We start from the raw sequence: 21,596 nt of genomic DNA on the forward strand, positions 1-21,596 counted from the left end.
GAACTAGACCATGTGCATCATTGCAAGTAGAAATGAACTAAGGCTCTCGGGCATCAATAAAGTCAACTGGCGAACGACCGTTATATAAATTTTTATTGTTTAAATTAAAATAATAAAGAATAGGGCATTTTATTATGATATTTGTAATCGGATCAAAGGCTTGTTTACGCTACGAGAGCTCGAGAGAGACTGTGCATAATAGGTGTAATGTTTTTAGGACGTAGAATAAGTTAGGCGACGGTCGGGATTATGTTTCTGCGCATATGAAGGTCAAAGCTCATAAGATTTTAAAACACCTCTACCTACAACTTTTACACAATTTGCAAGAGGCATCAGGAGAAAACAACAAAATCATGAGAAACAACTCTTGGATTCTGCACCGGCACATACCGCTTGGCTTATCCAACAGTTCTTGGCAAAACGCAACACCCTTGTGATTCCACAACCATTCTCTTTTCCAGACATGACCCCTATGACTTTTCCTATTTCCCAAACTCAAATGGATACTCAAAGGACGTTTTTCAACAATAGATGAGATAAAAGCAAAATTAACAATTCCCCTTTACTTTTTGATCAAACTTCATATTGCAACTCGATATCTTGATTTGTTTAAGAAATACAATTTTTGCAATTTGAATATCTTTACCAACAGTTTTTATCAATCCGATTTGAGGCATTATGAAACGTGTACATTTTAAAAACTACGTGTTGGATTACTTCAAATTTTCAGAATCGACATAGTTTGCGTATTACTTTAAAACTAAAATTCACTAAACGAGCCTATTAACTAAAAAAAAAACTGAAAGTAATGTAGAAAATATTAGGAAAAAAGTAATAAATAATTTGCGCTTATTATCTATTTTTTAATAAGTACAACTAGGTATATCATAGAATTTTGAATGATCCAGCCATTCTTTGTACTTACACAGACTACATGATATAAAATTTTACAGGAAATAAAAATTACTTTTAAAACATTCAAATCAAATTTAAAAAACTTCATAATAGCACCATTAAGTCAATCAATTATTTAAAAATTAATTCATTTAGATACAGAGTGATCGATATATGTCAGGAAATGCAATTCTGAAAACGGTGTTATATTTTCAGTGGTTGTCGCTTAAATGAAGGGCAAACAAATTTTATTTATATATTACAAAGGTATACCGCGGACCTTAGGCGTTCCTCGGCGTTCGCTTACTCGCGCTCGATCATTCTATTTGTTTGGATGACTAAGCCTGAAATATACATCATATGTCACACCTGCGAATTTCAAATAATACGCTTCGTCCAGAACTGCTGCGTTGCCGTTATCACGTATATTGAGTCAACGACAGCAGTTTCAAGGAGAATTATTATAAATAATGTATCTTACAAGTACCTAATCGATTTCTACGAACTGTCATACGGTTCCTTAGATATCGGTTTCCTATTTATACAAGTTGCTGTGGAAACTGTTCGTCAATTATTGCGCATTCTAAGTGGAAAGAAAAATTATTTTATTAATGTCTCGTCTCTTAAGTATCCAAACTAGTCATAATTTTTTTTGAGGATTTTCTTCATATTAATAAGCTCACCTATATTAATTTTTTTATGAATATTTGTCAATTCCAAATCAGAGAAACCTCCTTAATATAGTCTTTAAAAGACCAGAGCCATTGTCTAATGGCAAAATAACGACACGTTGGTCAACCGGCTAGGAAAAAGCGTTAAAGACAAAATTTATCTTGACATCTTCACTGACGTTTGTCTCCATCTCTGTCTAAACATCAGTTTTATTTCGAGTATCTCTCTCGCACTGAAGAAGTCAATTTTCGGCGGGGACTCGTTTTTAAAGAAGAAATTTCTCTTAGAAGATGCTATCAGAATGTGACGCAAGGAAAGCCTTTGGTAATACCAACTGCCCCTTTCCGGAGCCGAGTATGCACAGAGCAAGAATTACCTACAGCGTTGAATATACAATAATTAGCACCGTTAGGTGGACCTATTTCTTATTTTTTTCATTTATATACCAATATTAATTGTATAGGAAAATGTGAAATGTCTTACAACCACTTATTTTCAGTCGTTTTCAATAAAAACACATTTCCCATGATATATCGATCACCCTGTACATATAAGGTATGTACTAAATTTCACTGGTAAAAACATCCCTCTAAAAACACAAATATTTATACAAATCTCTTTAATGTCCTGCATTACTAATCAGATTAAGTACTATATTTAGTGATATTGAAATTTGCTCTTGTATATAATATATTTTAATCTCTACGAGCCCTTTTAGGTCTAACATTGTCTGTATCACCCCTACCTTTCTTCCCTATCTGTACCTGAGATTGTGCTGTCAGATGCAAAGATATTGCATGAGTATTTAGTTTTTCGGCCAGTAGCAGATCTTTCAATTGTTTCATTTTCTGACTTCGTAGAATGATTGTCGGTCTATTGTCAACTTGTTCTTCCTTTTCTACAGACTTTGTCTCCAGTTCCTCTTTAGAAGTGCTGGGTTTTCCATTCTGTTGTTCCCTGTTTTCATTTACATTGTCATCATCGTTTTTCCTGAGAGAATTATCATCCCCACCTATGATATAACATTATCAATAGATAATAAGATCAAAAGATCTAAAAATAAATTACGGGTTTGACCAAATTTATTTATATCTGCTTTTTACTCCGTTTTGTTATAATAATGTTTGGGGAATGCCACGATACGTAAATTGGATATATTTGCATAAATTCATTGAAAAAATGGTAATAGAAAATGATATATTCACGTTCTTAATTAATAAAATTATCTAGGCAATAAAAAAACTGATGAACTGATTAGTTGATAAGATGCCTGACACCTGAATTAGATAGAATCAAGTCTTGCCGTCGCAAAAGAAATGTACTGTAAATAGCAAGAAAATTTTCAACCATTTTTTATTCTGTCTGCAAATGAAATATACGGAACTTACGATTTAGGAAACAAGACATACAGTGTAGTTCGATTGTAACAATGTTCTAAGAGACAGTAAAATAACACCATACTAAAGGGATTATATAATAAGCAAACTGAAAACTAATAAATAGGTACTATATCGACGTTTCTCAACTGAAATTTTGATGGGTCCCGAAAAAAATCGACAGAGGGTGTGACAGATTGCTAGAGCATTTTAAAAAAAATTGGGCACGAATTAACTATTTTACGTCACTTTACTTTTGGTAACAATTTTAAATTCAGATTTATATTCAGCTGCTTATTTTAAATATCAACGAAAAATAGTAAATCTCTAATAATTATTCCTTCCTACATATAATCTGTTATCAACAATTATTATTTGAATATGGTCGTGAAATATATATATATTGCACTGTTTTAATACAGAGTAGTCAATCAAATCAAGATATATTATACCGAATAAAAAAAAAACAAAAAAGTTATGGGTACAAATTTAAAAGAAGAGGATAAAACACTTTCACTTGAAATCTGCGATTATATCTTACCAACAAAAGGTGAACCATCTCCTTGAAGAAGATACTCGGGGTTCAGAATTTTTTCCGAACATGCTGCTGTTAATGCCTCAAGACTTGGATGGAAATTAGATGTCGACAGCTCTGCATCATTAGATGATTTGGAACTTGGAACATCGTTATTATGCGGCCCATTCTCTTTGTCATAATTATTGTTATTATTAAAATAACTACCGTTCTTCTTAGAGAATTTTTCTTCTTCCAATTTATCACATACGATATTGACCTGGGCCCTAACATCTGCATCAAATTTAGAGATAGTGTTCACAAGTGGTTTAGCCCAACCTATATGTAAAACAGGAGTGGCACTTCCTTCTTCCCACTGACATATACCATCGTAAAATCGAAGGAGATTCGCAAAGCACTCGGGCCTTTTTAAAATTGTATTGGCGCTAAACCCTGAGCTCTCTACCTTCATGATGTGAGGTATTAACTCATTTGCAATTTCAAGAAATTCCTTATATATTTCTTCATCATCTCTAGAATAATTATACCTACAAAATACATATAACTCGTTATTAAATACTTAACTACTCAAATGTAGTGTATACCATCTTAGATGGTGGTCAAGTTATCACCAAAACTTTCTGTTTAAAAAAAAACATTAAAATGTGATCCTAAATTTTCAACATAAATGATTATTAAAATATACAAATAAAAGGGAAATTATGGTTTTTTATTTAAAAGTTATTTCCATCATAAAACAGGAAACCAATCTGACCAATCTGTCATCATAAAACCAAAAGATTTACATATTTAAAGATTAGTATTCTACTATAAAAAGTATTGTGCAATAGGTTGCAATGCAAACTAAGCACTGAAGAATGTATAAAAAAATTATGCCATAGTATAAAATTGATTTAACTAATTTTTAAATAAATTAAGTAAGAGGGTGCTGCAACAATATTGGTGGATACGATAGAATATTAATAATATAGGAGTACAACTTACAGTCTTATTACATCACTTGCGTTTGCCCAGCTTTCGAAGGCCTCCTTGTACATTTTGTTACGATAAAAATAACCTCCTTGGTAGGTATAAGGATATACGTGTTGGTTATTATAATATGTTCTGGCCGATGCTATTGCCTCTTCAAACAAAGTTTTGCAAGGCACCCGTCCTTCCTTTGAAGAGATCTCTTCTAAATCACCCAAGTTTCCTATTGCCATGGGATATTTTTTTAAATGGCCCAAGTCGTACAGAAGCCATAAAAGTTCCTGTTGTAATAGAGACACTTCAAAAGCATCATGGGTAGAGTTAAGAGAGGGATTGATGGCTGAGACTAGCGCTGCGACTTCCATTTGTCTCGTACATATTACGGGTTTATTATTTACATATAACCATGACCTAGAAGAAACACCTTTCCCAATTTCTTGACCTCGTTTATCTTCATTACCTTTTCCATGCCATGTAACTTCTGCTGTCTCAACACCGTGTTCTCCAAAAACAACCCAGGCGTGATCTTCTGATAATGCCAAATGTACATCATTGTATCCTAAAGTTTGACACCCAGCTACAACCGCAAAGGCTACACCAAAGCAATCCAATTTACTACCTGTTAGATAACTGTACAGACTCTGCAAATGTGCTCTATCTTTATAATAACTTCTTGTTAATGAATTCCAAATAACATCTGAAACTCTTTTTACTAAATCTCTAGTAGCAAAAATTTTGGCTTTATTGAAGTTTACAGCAGTTTTCATAATACTATGAAATTTGTTGTACAAAGTCTCCACCGTCTCCAGCTCCAAAATAGGTAAACTATTTTGTTCAATTGGTTCGAAAACTTGAAGCGCGGCATTAGACCGGCTTGTCAATGAATTTTCTATTACACCTACTACAATTGAAAGTAAGGCAAGATCTGGTTCGCACGTATTTTCCAATTGTTGCTTGAATAACTGTAGCACTGTGTTTATACTTTTTATAGGAAATAAAGCTTTATCAATGTCCCGAAAACCCGCCATGTCGTATTATTACATTCTGCATCTGTCAGCTGTCACCTGTCGTTCGGAAGGTGCAAAAGGTTTTTTTCTAGTTATGTTTTGTTAATCGTCTTAAATTCACAAAACACTTAAAGTAGTATACCCAATACCCACAGAAATGTATTCCCAAAATGTCTGATCCATTGACACAATTTTCTTCCCAAATAGAATATACCAAAGACTAATAATACACTTCAGACGAATCAACATCAAGCTGCTAGTAAACAGTTGGCGCCAAGAAAAACTGTCACTAATAGCGTCTTTTAAGATTTTTTGGCTGCTGAAACCTCATCTAACTTGGTTAACTTTACTTTTCTTGTGTTTCACATCAATTTGTTGAGCGAATTATATTAAAACAAAGCGACCTAGTTGGAATTATTGCTATAACTATTTCTCTTGATGAATTTTTGTTCTTTTAGTTTATTTACTAATTAGTATACGCCTTTTTTCATATGAGGTTCGTGATAATCTTTTGATTAAATTTTCCATACATTGAAAAGAGACCGTTAGATGATCATGAACAGTTCCCGAGCACATAAACATTCGTTTCTTTATTGGTTGACGTAATCTCTTCGCGACTTGTTTGCGCGAACAAGTTGTGTTGTAAGCGAGGCTTAATAACTGCGCACAGAACGAAAAGTGATCTACTTGGTGGTTATACGTGGTTATACACACGCTTACGTAACCATAGGTATTAATATCAAAACCAAAATACTTACCCATTAGCAAAATTCATACCAACTTGAGTTTTAAATACTTAAATAGTGAAGATCTACAAAAGTATTACAATTAGGTGACAAAAAATGTAAAAAATCATTTTTTTTTTAATTATTTTTATATTTCATACAGTTCATCACGATGGACAGTAATTAGTAATTAACTAAAGATTTTGTAAAACACATTACTCGGGTTTCATTTTTTTAAATTTGTTTTTTGCTACTGATTAAGAATATATGCATAAGCAGTCAATGCAATACGATTTTTATCACTACAAATACAGTACCTACTTCGTTAGATAGATATAATTAGATATTAAATTGTACGTATTTAAACTAGATAGGTATTGGATCTTATTTATCTACAAGTACATCGGGTTGTGGCAGAAAATAAGTTGGAAGTTTTATTTGGAAAACAGTATGTTATTAGAATATAAATATAAGAAACTGATATAGCGGTAACCAGATAGATAACCATAAACCTCTATAAAAAAACTTATGGTGTTATTAAATGTAAGAAGGCGGAGACTCCAAAAAAATAACACTCTGTATGTCATTTTCTTATATATCTATTCAAGAAATATTTACACTCAAATAGAAAACGTGTACCAATTAAAAAGTTTCCAATTAAAACAGTTTTACTGTGGTATTACAAAATATTTCGTGAAACCACATTCGACGGCATAAATCTTCAGGGGCTTTTTGTCTGTAGGTAGATAAATTGGTCTTCTTTTAAATCACACGTTATTTTGATTTAATTTGTGTTTTGATCGTGCATAAGCTTATCATCGAAAAGTGTCTCAATCGTTCCGTTCTAATGCACTTTATATGCCCAATCAAATATTCAATACCTAGATACAAGATGTAGGTACTTATCAGTTAACTTTAGTTAAAATAAATTTATTTAATTATAAGAAACATTCGTTTAAAAAAAATACTTATTACGGAAACGTTTCCTAATAGGGTAATAATATTTAACAATCTGCACATACGCAACTAATATTATTAATTACTGTTATGGATATTTTTTTTCAACATCGTTATATCCTCCCCTCCCTATGAACAACCACTTTTGTTACATGCACAAAAGCACACGGTTCGCGTTCGTAGTTTGCTCCACCTCTAGTACAAATTACATGGCAAGAGTCTAACTTCGAACGGTGCCGGTAACTAACGAACGTGTTATCAATAATCGTCAAGGAAATAAATTCTAATGTTTAATTTTTGAATTTTTAAAACGGGTATTAGATTAATATAAAAAATATACTAATAAAAAATATAATAACTGATGTGTGAAATAGGCTTCCGTAGAGGGTATGTTTATTGAATATTGAATTCTAGTTGTGAAATTTGTTTGCAGCGTGCGCCGCATTCAGAAATTGTTTCTCTCATACTCGTTCTCTAAAGTACCCGGCCAAGTAAATTGAGTCTGACTTGTGATTACGAAAGTGTATTTATTGAAATTTATTTTGAAAAATGTTTAACTGTCAGAATAAATTAAACGGGATGGAAATATCGAAAGAACTAAAATGTGACATCGAATTAAGTCAAAACCAGTTAAAATGTGCAATTCGTAATCATCAGGTAAGTTTTCGGACGTTGTTAATTTTACTTCACGTAACATTTGTAATCTCTTTTCACCAACGAATAATTTTAAACAGATAACAAAAGATACATTATGAGACTTTATATTGTTTTAAAACGTGATACAAATATTTTGAAAAATGTTACCAATATTTTAAAACTTATTCGAAAAATTAAACAGCTAATAGTAAATAATATCTTTATTTTCAGAATTGCTTATCTAAACTAAAAGCAGATCCATATGTAAGTAAACTTTTAATCTTTAATAATTTACACAATGTCATTTTAATATTCTTACGAAATAGACGCTAATAAATTTAGATAATAAATAATTTTGCTACAGAATGTGGATCTACAGAAAGAAGTTAATCAAGCTGAGGAACAAATTATCATAATTGGACTGGAACAGGTATAAAATATTTTTTTTTACTGTACTTTAGATTGTAATACTTAAGTATAGGTAGGTATGGGCATACCTATCTTTTATTAGTCTGTTATTAATGAGATTCATTCATTGAAGGAACTTAGGAATTAGTAAATTCGTTTATTCATTAAAGTTAAAGGTATAGGTAGATGAACCTACAATGAATAAACACAGACAATCAGAATGTGTCAAAATTACTTGCTTTGTTTCCCTCACATTCTAAAATAATATTCAAATAACATTATTTTAAGTATAATTTATAATATACCAAATTGAATAAATTATATTTGTGTTTATTGTTCAAGAACTTCCATATCTTAAAATTATTACATAGGTAGTATAGAAAATATAACAAGTTCTTCTATCTCTCTCTCTCTCTGCCAATCTATAAATAACTTTAGCATCTGTCTTATAATTGAATGAAATATTTAACGAATTCTAACTTAAATCATAAACTTTGAATTGCAATTAGCTTCATCAATATATTTTGTTTGATAACTAGGTACCTACCTAGGTACTACTTATATACACAAAAATATGTTACCCAGCGCGATCTAAAAAAAAAATTAGAAAAAATTGCAATAAAGTACCTTTGTATATAATTGTACTTATCTAGGGAGCTTTCAAATTTAATAAATCGTAGGTACTTGATATCAAGATTTCTTATAAATATATTCATTCACTTTTTATCCAAATTTGCGTTGGTGGTAAATTAATGTCAAAAATTTAAAACTAATTTTTATGTTAATAAACCAATTAAGTAGGTTTAAAATAATATATAAGGGTATGATTATTAGATTAAAAAATGTATTATTTGATACATGTATTTTTTCAACTAACTTTTGAGGTTATAAGGAATAATACGTTCATAAATTTTTCCTCTTTTGTTTTTATTAAAATTAAAATACGTGGCAGTTTTTTTTATATATTTTATTTCTCGTATTAATTACAGTTTATACTTTTTCAAAACATATTTATGTAAAAATGAACGTGGTAGATATATTATTGCTATATTTTTATTGGGCGCCGTACAATAAAAGATTCACAACAATTTATTAGAAAACAATATAAACGGTAATATACTGGGTAATAAACTAACAAATGAAAATACATTTTTATCTATGTAGGTATCAATGATTTTATCAAAACTTTTTACCACGTACTTATAGGTATGAGATAATTGTGGATAAGGTTCCTCGAATTTTATTAAACAATTTGATTGAGATTTAAACACATGTAATTTTTTTTTTCTTCTAATAATAGATAGGTACTTCAGTATCACTACATTTTTTATTATGATATCATTTGAAATGTTTTTTACGTTATTGATTTGACGCAGAGGAATAAGAATACGCAGATGCACGCTAAAACTTCTATCAATAAAGTTGCACTCGAAATATATGTATACGTTTCTAATAGTCATTTAACAATTTATTTTGTTAAAGACTATAAACTATAAAATTAAAAAGTAAAATTGTTGAATTTAAAATTATTCAACATAAAAAAAATTAACTAAGAATTCTATATGAAATAACAAAATTGTAATTGTGTACAGGATTTTAACATGTATAAGAAAAATATAGCAAATTTTCAAAAGTTTCCAATCCAAAATTTTTTTGTATCCTAAATTAAATTTGTACCTAAGTGAAAAAATTTTTGAAAAAAACCATTGCTCAAGGATCACCAAAAAAAGCGTATTTGCTTTGGGATTAGGATATTTTTCGCTTTCTGAAGATGCAATTACTGCATAAACGAAAATTTCTGCTTAATGTCACTTTTACAAAAATAATTTCTTATAAATATGAAATTGAATATAGGTGTCATTATGAATATTTCCTTATACAAATATTTGCCCTTGAAGCCATTGTTTTTGTTACAGGGTGCTACAAAAAATTATATGTCCTCTGAACAAATGGAAATATTGAAATTATTTTTTTTTTGTACACAATAGGTAAAATGTCATCATATAACCATATAACCAGTGATGTAGTAGTATAAGGTATCCTCAAAAATTATGAAATACCATTGAAAAAAAAATTATTTTTGAATGCAAATTTTATTTTCAACAAAAATATATATATACATAGTTTTTCTGTTTCGGTATAGTAGTATAGTTTGAGAACTGACACTCCATTCCAATTTTGAATATTATCATCTCGTCTGTGTAGAAATTTAAAAAATACAATTGTTTTTTAAACTTTCACCCTGTATATCGAAACGCAGCATTTCAAGGTACATGTTTATAGGAACTTTTTTTATTAATTTATATTGTAGAATTCGCCATTAAAGTCTGGTCAAACATTTTAGTTACATCCTGTATAACAATAACAAATATGCAACAGCATACAGTTCCTGAAATTTGAAACCACAATTTATTTAAAAAAAAAATAGAATCATAAAATTCTTTCAAGCAGAATCAAAATTTGTATTTCTGGCTAACCTATACTTGCATTTACAGAAAAATGTAATTGAAAAGTTAAGAGAAGAGTATAAAGCATATCAGAAGTCCCTGAAAAGCAATATTATAAAAAATGGAATTGAAGAAAGAAGATTCAATTTAACTAATGCTCTCAATCGTGCCAGGAAACAAAACATGTAAGTATATTTTATTATGAAAGGTATAGCCATTAATATATGATTATTTCTTTTAGTGCTATAACACGCTCAGCTTCTGCAACTTCTTTCTCTGATGAGTCCATCGAAAATGTTTCTCTACATTCCTCACCGGAACATCATCAAAATCCAGTCGAGCCTCATGATGTTAGCCAGTCTGAGTTCCTTACTTATTTCAGTTTGGCCACTCATGAGGTCTATAAAGAAATGCAGAACAAAAGAGCTGAAAGAAAGCGACGTAGCACAGCAAACCCACATTTTTTGTATGGAAATAAAGGTTGGGATTTTTTGACGAACAATGTATGTATGGCTTATTATTTTTTTATTTTTTAGAAAAATATACTTCAGTTAGTAGTAAATTCATTGCATTTGGTTGGTTACATAAAATTTTCTTCCTTTTTTATTGCAATTGTATTGTATTTAAAAATTATTATTGTATTGTTAGTGGCCCTAAAAAATATATCATAAAATTTTATTAAATAAAGTTGCTTAGAATCAGTTTTATGGCCATAAATCAATTTTGAAGGCGGCTTGAAAAAAAAAAATAGTGTTTTTTAATAGTAAGAATAAAAATACTATAATCTTTTAATGTGCAAGTTTACTGCTGAGAGTAATTATTTGGATCAAATAAATAATAATTGATCGTAAACCAATTTTAGAAGCAATTGAAAAATATAAATAATTTTTTTTTAATAAAAATATTTTAATTTTTTGATATGAAAATTTTACTGCACAGAGTAACTATTTGGATCGAAACATATAATCTAAGTTAAAAAAAAACGACAAAATTACGTCTTTCACATTACATTTGTATGAAACAAAATTTTCCTATGTGTTCAAATACCTCTTGAAAGTAGGTAAATTTTACGGTTTTCAAGGGTGCCCTAAAAAAAATAAATGTGTTTTTTCACAAGAAACATTTAATGTTGTAGATTGGAAATAGAGCTGTTTAAAATTTTGGAAAATTAATAAAAATGTTAATCAATTTTTTATTCAATAAGGACCATTTTTAATCCTTTAGGGCTTTTGAATTTTGATTACATACAGGGTGTCCCACCGGGAACTGCGTCGATCGATATCTAGGAAAGTACTGCTCCAAAAAATTTGAAAATTTGGCAACATGGCAATGTCCCACAACTAAAATATCTAGAATTCTCCAGCATATACCGGAAGTCACCAACTTCGTTATTTTAAATGGGACACCCTATATATTATTGCATTTTCGTATTCTACGTGAAATTTAAGGGTCATTTTATTAAATCTTCCCTATACCTGGGAGTTATAGATTTTGAGAAATTAGTTTTTAAGAAAAAATTTGAAGATGTAAGGGTCCGCAGAGATGCTAGTAACTCTTTTCAAGAGCGTGATGTCAAGTGGATTTTTGATATTTGTAAAGGGCATAGGTAACACTATATTATGGTATACCTATAACTTTTTTAACTTAAATGGAACACCCGGTATTTTTTTACTCTGTGGTATGCAGAATGAAATTTCCTTTCAAGCCATATAATCATTGTTAGGGTTGCCGTTACTACATTTAGAGATATTTACAATTTGCTATTTTTTGGACAGTTTTTCTCATATCAGACCTGTTGTCAAATTGGCCATGACCAAAAACGCTCCAAAACAATTAAAATAACATGATATTTGTCAAGTTAGTTGTGAAATCATTGTTGTGTGAATAGTTTTTGCCGAAAATTTAAATAAAAATACCTGGGGATTTTTAATTAAATTATTTTAATTTGTTTGTTATTTATTAATTTTTCGGAGCAGTACTTTCCTATATATCGCAGTTCCCGGTGGAACACCCTGTATATGATTCCTCAGGAACGTCTCATGCAGTTATATACCGGGTTTTCAAAAAGTTTGAAACCTCTCTCTATCTCAGAAAATACTGCTCAAACAAAAAAATGATTAGGACAAAAGTTGCGAGGTTTTGAGTGAGCAATCCAACGGTGACCTTGACCATGACCTTGAAGGTCATTAGAGGTCAAGTTGAAAATTTTAAATGGAACTGTATACTTTTAACACTGGAAATGGAAATAATGGAAATTTTTACGTTCGGATATGACCTTGACCATGACTTTCAAGGTTATTTAGAGGTCAAGTTGAAAATGTACGGTTCCATTTAAAATTTTCAACTTGACCTCCAAATGACCTTCAAGTTCATGGTCAAGGTCACCGTTGGATTGCTCACTCAAAATCCTGCAACTTTTATCCTAATATTTTTTTTTATTGAGCAGTAATTTCTGAGATAGAGGGGGATTCCAAACTTTTTTAAAACCCGGTATGTACTTTTTGCTTCTCACTATATGCATTCTACGCAAATTATACAAGTTTATTTTAATATAATGTTAACTCGGATTCCTTATGATTTTAAAACAACAACATCAGGTAACTGCATATCCTAACAGAAAAATATATTATGCTTGTCTTTATTATATTTAGATTCGCAGAAAACTAATAAAACTGAATAAAAAAGGAATAAAATGTTTTACTTACTATGTCTTTTTCTTACAGAAACGTAAACGTAATGCATTCCTAATATCACCTATTTCACCCCCGCATACTCGTCAGTCGGTCAGGAGAAAGCAAGAACGAATATCGCCTCCGCCTTCAACACATTCTGGTCTTAAATCAGAGACAAATGTTATTAAGCCAATTTTTAATTCTTTTCCGACAATTCCTAATTTGCCCAGTGGCCTTATAATAGAAAGGGTTAGTCCTGGTAGTTCCTCTCCAGACTCCAGGGCATGCATAACGTGTAAACAACCAGGTAGGTTTACATCCATTTTGATTTGAATTTGACGAGATTTTAGATATAACGAAACTACTAAAAAATAAACAAAAGCAAAAATTTCCGATTTGAAAGTTAAATTTGTGTCGAAAAACAGGCATGTCATAATTTTTTTTTATTTAGTAGTTTCTGTGAAACCCTAAAGTACCATTGAATCACTTCCTCTTTACTTTGAAAACAGAAAAAAATTTCCAACAATATTGCACACACTAGGACATCCATTTGAACAAATTGTATTTTTTACACACTTGCAGGTGCTTTATCCATTTGCGAGGTTTGTTCGAACGGTTTCCACATCAGTTGCCACAATCGTCCGTTAGCTCAGACGCCAAGGCAATGCCCGAGATGTATCAGCAAAGAAACAAAAACTGTTGGTTCCCTAAACGTGCCTTCCGGGATGAGTGTCTCCTATGTGACTCCATCCGAAGTTTCAGGTTAGAACCCATCCTCTAAGGTTGTCTCTGTGCTGTGAGTTGAAATATAATTTTATGCAGAAAGTTGCCAGTAAATAGACACTGCCCGGTGATAGACATTGTTTTGTAATTACGTGTCACATCTCGGATCAGAAACGTCTTATATAAAAAACCTCCACTGGGACCTCTAAATCTAGAACGAGATTTTTTATTCTTCTTTTAAAATTGATGCTCTTAAATCCTTCTATTTATTTTATCAGAGGTATTTTCAAAATTCAAAAATGAACATTTTTAAATACACTAATGCAAACAATTAAAGGGTCAAAAGAATTTCCGAAATTGACCCTCACTTGAAGCTGCACCCCGTATATACTTTTTTCATCAAAGAATCGCAATTTTTTCCACATTTCATATATTTCTTAATTGATTAATTGAGTCGTGAACTGTGTGTGAGGTAACAAACGAAATAGTAAAAATATTTCCATTATTGTGAATTATCGACCTCATAATAACTGCAAGTGTCTATTTTCTGGCAACACCCAATATTACTTATATTTTTAACTGATATTTTGCAATTACATTGGATTTAAGTACAGTATTATTTTTAATATACAGTGTAGCACAGTACTTATCCGTTTATCTCTTCTGAGTATACAAATTCTTCAATAGCAGTGATTTTGTTATCCGGGAATTGTGCTGTAGTTTAAAAAAAATGTATTAAAAAACCACAGCAGAAGTTGCCTCTATAATATTGAATATACACACAGGGTGATTCAGAACTTATCCAAGAAAAAAATTTGTAAAAAAAAATCAAAAAGGGCAATTCGAAAATGATTTTAAAAATACACTTCCGCACGGCACTGGAAACTGGTCCACTCTTAAACCTGACCTAACACAAGGCGAAGTGTAATAAAAAACGGACAAAAACTTGAAAGAATTTCGTAAGGAAAGAAATAAATAGAATTTTATAACAACTAAATATTTTGTATCAGCAAATTCAACTGCTTTTGTCGCTATTATTATTGATTAATAAAATTAATTTGCAGCTTTACTTAATAAAATAATTTGACGTACCTAATGTTACAACAACTGTTTAAATTTTTGTCTACCCACGTGTAAACACATTAGGACCCCTCTTACACAGTTTCTACGAACTATCACAAATGTTGTTTTAATTCATCATAAATTAAAACGATATCCATCAACTCGGAGTTGCTATACATGTAAGTCATTTTTGACACTAACTACAAAAAAACTATGGTAAATACTATCGCAATGGCGTTCATACTAATTGTAAAATCGGATTTGAGTATTCGTCTGGGGCCACGTGGCTCTCCATGCGCATTGCGTAAAGAGCACAACGCAAATGAATCTAGAGACTACAGTTGTCCAGCCATGTATTGGTGGAATGTATAAGAATTTTACATAAATGTTTTTACGATATTGATTCTATTTTTCATGCCATGTCTGTTCCTAAATTTTTTTGGATAAGTTGTGAATCACCCTGTATAGCGTCCTACTAAAGACTGTAAAGCCCTTGTAAAATTTTTTAAATTTTGACCAGTTTAATTTACATTTTTCTCAAAAGATGGCGCTGATTGAGTTTAATTTATGAGATTTGTCGACCTTCTTCAAATGAAAGGCTCCTGGATACACTAAAATACACTAAAAAACGTATAAAAAATTGTAAAGGTTTTTTATATAGCCTTAAATGGGGCACCTAATTAATTTAATATTTGTCATTCCATTTAATTTAAACAGACTTTTAAATCTTAATTTTTGTATTTAAATAGTAAACGACCAGTCACATTAAAAAATGACCGTAAAAAATTTAAAACGACCAAAAAGAACAAGTCTATTTAGCGATACTTAAGAGGAGACATTTATTAAAATTCTCATTAAAAGTAAAGAGACTATTTAGGAATAAAAGAAACATTCCAACATTCTTCAAAGAAAATGTAAATATGGTAAGCGTAATAAAACATCAGATTTAAAATTTAAAAATGATTAAAGTCGCCAGTCGTTTACCCAATCAAAGACTAACTTTCAGTGCCTCTGTTCAAAATTAAATTTAAATTCAGCACTAGAAAATTATTCATGTTAACGTTTATGTTTTTGCGTAGTTACAACGTTGTATTTTTTTTTTAGAAAAATTGAAAGAAAAGCAACAGTTGGAAGAACAAAAACAAAATTTAACGGCGGAATTGACGCAACTCCAAAATCGCCATTCACAATTGACGATTTCTTTAAAAAATCAAAAGACACAACAGGACCAGTTATTAACGACCCAACAGACGACAGAAGATAAAATTAAGCAAATTTTAAGTTTCATTGAAAATATGAAGAAACCGTTGGTTAGCGACTCATGATCTAATGTTATATTGTAGACGTAATTTGTACATATTTGTTATATCGTTAAGACTGATTGTTTTTGTATAACTACATTTTATATTAATACAATTATCACAAAAATGTTATTTTTTTTATTCAGAATTGAATTATAATAAAAGAATATACACAACCGACAACAGTAAATTTGATTTAAAAAATCGCATTATTAATCACATTTTGTCAAATGTGAAATTTTATGAATCTCGGTATTCATGCCGCAAATATGCGATAGCACTGCATCATGCATTAACGACACATGACGAAGTTTAAAATTATGGGTTATCGACAGTCTTTGTCCCTTTAGTACAAAAATAAGGTAGCATGGTAATGGGACTATGGGACTGTGAGGTTTGTATTGCACAGCAAGGCATGCCTTTATTAGTGAGTTCTAGGCATTCATATGAGTTGCTACATTTAAAATAATTCAAAAATGTCTGATTTATACCGAAACGGGACAGTAATAGAATGTGTATATGTGAAAAGATTTTATTGGACTGGACTGTAAAACACATATTGAAAAGGGAATGCATTAAAGAATTTAACCGATAGCTGCTCCACTTCAGAATATTACTTTTTTATTGATTTTTACATATTCTAGTCCATACTTCGTACTTATTCGTTTACTCGCACTAAACTTGTCACTGCCGCGCTGGCCGCATTTGTCTCAAGGACAAGGAACAATTACAATTTCGAGCAAAACACGACACAACTGCTACAGTGCACAACGTGGCGACGACAATCGGTAAAGTTCTTTTTCAAAATTAAAAATTATAAAAAATTATTTACGATCAACCATGGCACAGACAGATATAACAAATAATTTGGTTTACGATGATATTATTGAAGACTTTGTTAATGAAAAATGTAGAAAAGTTGATATGTGTAAAGATCTCGTTTGACATTATTTAGTATCTTTTTTGTTTTTATTGAATATTTTTTATTTTTGGATTTATTGGAATATTTGTTTTATTTTTTATAGGATGTTTCTTGTAATTTCTGTTTGTTTTTTTGGTAAAATATTTTTTTATATAGTTTTTTTATTTTTTATAACTTTTTATTAATAAATTTGTTATTTGTTCCAACAGTAGTAACCTGTATATATTTTTCCTTAGGGCGGCAAGCAAATATTTGCTTCATTTGCCAAATACCCTGGCGCCGGACCTGTCTATTACCTGAAGCACATTACAAGGGTACAGTCTAATGACTTACCTTTTGCTAAATATCGTTAGGAGTTTGAGTTCAATTCATTTTCAAAAGAAAGTACGTTAGTATAGCCTTAGCGTCTATCTCAAAACTTTAAAAACGTCTTCCTCGAAATACGATTTTTTAAAACAGCACGCAGCATAACTCCGTTATTGAATATTTCTAGGACTCAAATTGATATTTAACCCGAATTTTTCGGGAAAATACATGCCATATTTTAGGAATTTACAACAATGACAAACGTAAACTTTTGGTACAACAAAAAAGCGTGGATGATAATTGAAATTTACGAAAAGTGGCTACTAAAGTTAAATAAAAAGTTTGCTGCCCAGATTGGGAAAATTCTACTGTTCGTTGACGACTAAGAATGTAACCGCAAAACTAAAAAAACACTAAACTATTCTAATCGTTCCTGCCTTGTTACGCTACAAAGTTTTACTAAAACATTAAACGTGTTTTATCTTCTCGGAAACGGTTAATTTTATTTTGGAAAAAGAACTATTTATAAGGACAAACTACAAATAAAAGCAGTTAATTTTCCAGACCTATTAGTATCGCTATATAAAATTTAAAAAATTTTGTTTAAATATGCAATTTAAAAAGTTCATAAGTATTTAATAAATAATTTTTTTCTTCATAAATATACTTTTACTTTTCATTTACTTTATTAAAAAATTCACCTAATATCGACAATTTTTGTAGAAACGGTTGACTTTTACAACTCAAAAGCTTATAATTATTTTCCCAAGTGGAATTCCTTGCAAATCCGCTATCATTACGAAACCTTTCTAGCATTTCTTGAACATCGAATTTCTTTTCATTCAGAATTATTTGATTAACTTCCGTAGGCGCAGACACTTCGTCCAATTCCAGAGAAGCATTTTCTTGGAATTCCTTATTACCGTTACCAATTTTTTGACTAATGTTATCGTTATCTTCCAACTTCACGTAACTGTTACTGGATTCCGTTGTTATTGGACCCAATTCCTCTTCTGGTACTGTAATTTCTTCTTTTTCTTCATTCCCATTCTTTGACTGATTCTGTCGGTCTTTAATGGTTTCTCCCTTAAACTGCCCTTTGTTCTCCTGTAATGCTTTAAAATCAAATATGTGGTTATTTGGACCACTGTGACAACAATGCAATGCTGCAGGATCCACCGGATGAGCTTCTGTGTTGAAAATATATCCGCCAGCTTCTATCACACATTCTCCGTAGGGAGTATCTATTACTGTACCGTATTGTCCTTGATTATGAATGAAATTGTCAGTGTCGAAGAGTAAAAACAAGTATTTTGTAGTTTCAGATAGAAAAAACGATTCCATTCGATCTTCTTTTTTATGATCTCGAACGTCTTTTATCTACAAAAAAAATTAAATGCCACCATAACAACTCATTTAAAGTATTTGTGCATTAACATCATTAAAAAAAAAAAATAGTTACAAAATACAGGGTGTTTTATAAAAATGTATAGGGACATTGAATAAGTTCTCGCTGTTTTCCAACAGATGGCGTTACCAGAACTGCAAGCGTGTAGCTTAACATGGTAGCGCAGCTTGAAATTCGATGTATGTTATTTCGCTGAAGTGTAAACTACTTTTTTTTCATTGTGTTAAACGATTGTGTCGAATTTCATACCGAAAAAAGAGTAAAAGAAAAATTTGCACTTCAGCTGCACACATGGTGTGAAGAACAGCTGCTTCAACAGCAGAAAAGGAAAGGCTTTTCGCATCATATGTATCTAGCGATGAAAAACGGATACACTACGACAATCCTAAGCATAGAAAATTGTCGAGCAAGCCCGGCCAAGCGTCAACATTGTTGGGAGAGCCGAATACCCATGGTTCCAAGGTTCTGCTCTGCATTTGGTGGGATCAGCTGAGTGTAGTTTATTATTTAAACAATCACGGAAGATCGCTATCGACTACAATTGGTGCGTTTGAGCCGAGCATTGAGGGAAAAATGGCCGCTATGTTGCAATTTGGAAAAACTTTTTAAGGAATTAAATTAAAAGGATTTTGTTTCAAACAAAATATAACATACCGTTGCATATCCACATGGCGTTCTCGCACTATGTTGAATACTCCTTAGTATATCTTCCCCTGCTTGTAACAGGTAAGGATCTTCTGTAGCTCGGTATAAATACATTATGGACTCAATTAGCTCAGGACGAAGAGGGTAACTTTCTTTGTTGCTACCGGCTTCAGTTTGAGGAATATAATAGAATTCTGGAGTAAAGCCGTATTGCTGCCACACCTGATGGTAGTTGTGTAAAGTTCGCATTGCATTAGACGTTTCTCCTGAAACGTACAGAAGGGTATACTTATACGATAAAGCAATAGTTTTACTACCTACCTATTAAACTTAATACACCAGGCCAATAAGCCTCTAATGACTGGAACACAGGCAATGTTACTTGTCCTTTTGTCATGGAAACCCACATATACCAGTCGTCTTTCTTTAAATGTTTATCTATCGCTTTCCTCGATTCATAAAACATTTCCATTAGTTCGGGCCTCTGCAATAAAATCGAACCTTTTACCAGATATTCAAAATATGAATCTACTCCCGATCCTATGCCAGCATCTTGAGCAGTCCATCTGCCAGAGTCGATGTCAATATGATTACCAAATAAGCCCAGTTGAGATCTATGATTGAAAAGGGAATACAAAGCATTTAATGCCACCTAAAATTATGATGTAAAACTGTTATGAGACATTTTAAATCGTAATTGTAATATTAAGTTAGATATATCTACCTCTTCATATAGAGGATCTCCAGTAAGTCTACTCAATGTTCCAAATTCAACAATAAAAGTTCCAACGCCAGCCGTGCAAGTAACAGTTGTTTCACCCTTTGGCACTCCGCTGTGTAAATTGACTGTGCCATATGGCATTCGAGTTTTCGTATCAAATGCTACAATTAATCTTTTTGCCACATCTTCTGCTAGCCTTAAAAGAGGACCGTTACAAGGCCAACCGGGTTCTAATTTAACACCAGCTCTATAAACGAATGTTTACCATTGAAAGTGAAAAAAATATATACGTTATTACTTGTTAGATAATAGATGGGCACTGAGAAGTCCTCCTATAATTCTGATATTGGTTTCAAAAACAGACACATTAATATTGGCATCAAAATCAATTTTGGTAGAGAGAATATCCACCACCCTCTGGAATTCTGAATAATTCCCCATTATAGCTAATGTATCCAGTGCATCTATCAGTGTTAGGGAATAACTGAAACAAGTAACTATAATTATTTATAACAATAATATACAAAATGTTTTCTTTCAGAATAGATTTTACTACATATATGAATGAAATTAAGCTAACTAATAAAATATGTTTGCTGAGACTTTGACAGATCCGATCATTTGCTGAACGCAGCCTAGAAAACATTTTTGTAGATAAGATACATAAAAGCTAAAAATATACATAGAAGTGTTAGAAGCACAAACATTATTTCTTGTGAATAATTATTTCTACTACTTACCTCCCGTATGTATCGATACCATCACAACTAATAGGTCTTAATTCATCATAGGGATACGCATATTTTAAATAACTGTCATAAGCATGGTAAAACATTTCCCGGACTTCTTCTCTGAAAGAATATATGTTTTGAATTGTAATACAAAAACCTAGTGTTACAAACCTCAATTTAATTAAATCAGCTTTCGTATATGTCCGTACAGCATACGATATGTTGATGAAAACTAATAATGGCAAAAGCCATTTCAATATAACATTCATAATTCAGTATCGGTTTCTTTCTTAAATGAAAACTGCTTTGATTATCAAAACGAATAACTGTCAAGTTCTGATCAAGGTAATAACAGCAAATTAACCTTATCTTTAATTTTTTTTCTATAAATCTCTTATCTACGCTTTTTACTACAGAACTGTCATCATGACATGTCACACACGTGTTTCTGTGATCTGTGACATGTAAACAAAAATAAA

At 31.2% G+C, this 21,596-nt stretch overlaps 3 protein-coding genes across 4 annotated transcripts; 1 reads left to right on the forward strand and 2 right to left on the reverse strand.

Moving 5' to 3' along the window:
- Positions 1-1,553: 1,553 nt before the first annotated feature.
- Positions 1,554-5,480, reverse strand: LOC108906419 (menin). Its single transcript, XM_018709654.1, has 3 exons — positions 4,462-5,480; positions 3,484-4,004; positions 1,554-2,578 (listed from the first exon to the last, which is right to left on the reverse strand). The coding sequence occupies exons 1-3, from the start codon at positions 5,472-5,474 to the stop codon at positions 2,262-2,264; spliced, it is 1,851 nt and encodes a 616-aa protein (XP_018565170.1). The 5' UTR covers positions 5,475-5,480; the 3' UTR covers positions 1,554-2,261.
- Positions 5,481-7,353: 1,873 nt separating this feature from the next.
- Positions 7,354-16,548, forward strand: LOC108906423 (PHD finger protein 21A-like). Of its 2 annotated transcripts, none has more exons than XM_018709660.1 (8): positions 7,354-7,792; positions 8,003-8,035; positions 8,136-8,201; positions 10,675-10,811; positions 10,868-11,129; positions 13,350-13,605; positions 13,881-14,094; positions 16,188-16,280. In XM_018709660.1, the coding sequence occupies exons 1-7, from the start codon at positions 7,685-7,687 to the stop codon at positions 14,063-14,065; spliced, it is 1,047 nt and encodes a 348-aa protein (XP_018565176.1). In that variant the 5' UTR covers positions 7,354-7,684; the 3' UTR covers positions 14,066-14,094; positions 16,188-16,280. The 2 variants fall into 2 exon arrangements, with proteins under 2 accessions (XP_018565176.1, XP_018565175.1); XM_018709659.2 differs by having other exon boundaries at positions 7,357-7,792; positions 13,881-14,060; positions 16,188-16,548.
- Positions 16,549-18,276: 1,728 nt separating this feature from the next.
- Positions 18,277-21,581, reverse strand: LOC108906401 (ER degradation-enhancing alpha-mannosidase-like protein 2). The gene is made up of 7 exons (XM_018709629.1): positions 21,289-21,581; positions 21,127-21,237; positions 20,685-20,870; positions 20,390-20,633; positions 19,987-20,317; positions 19,675-19,931; positions 18,277-18,992 (listed from the first exon to the last, which is right to left on the reverse strand). The coding sequence occupies exons 1-7, from the start codon at positions 21,384-21,386 to the stop codon at positions 18,282-18,284; spliced, it is 1,938 nt and encodes a 645-aa protein (XP_018565145.1). The 5' UTR covers positions 21,387-21,581; the 3' UTR covers positions 18,277-18,281.
- Positions 21,582-21,596: the final 15 nt, after the last annotated feature.

This window comes from Anoplophora glabripennis, unplaced genomic scaffold (genome assembly GCF_000390285.2).
Source record: "Anoplophora glabripennis isolate ALB-LARVAE unplaced genomic scaffold, Agla_2.0 scaffold47, whole genome shotgun sequence".
NCBI classification, from domain to species: domain Eukaryota; kingdom Metazoa; phylum Arthropoda; class Insecta; order Coleoptera; family Cerambycidae; genus Anoplophora; species Anoplophora glabripennis.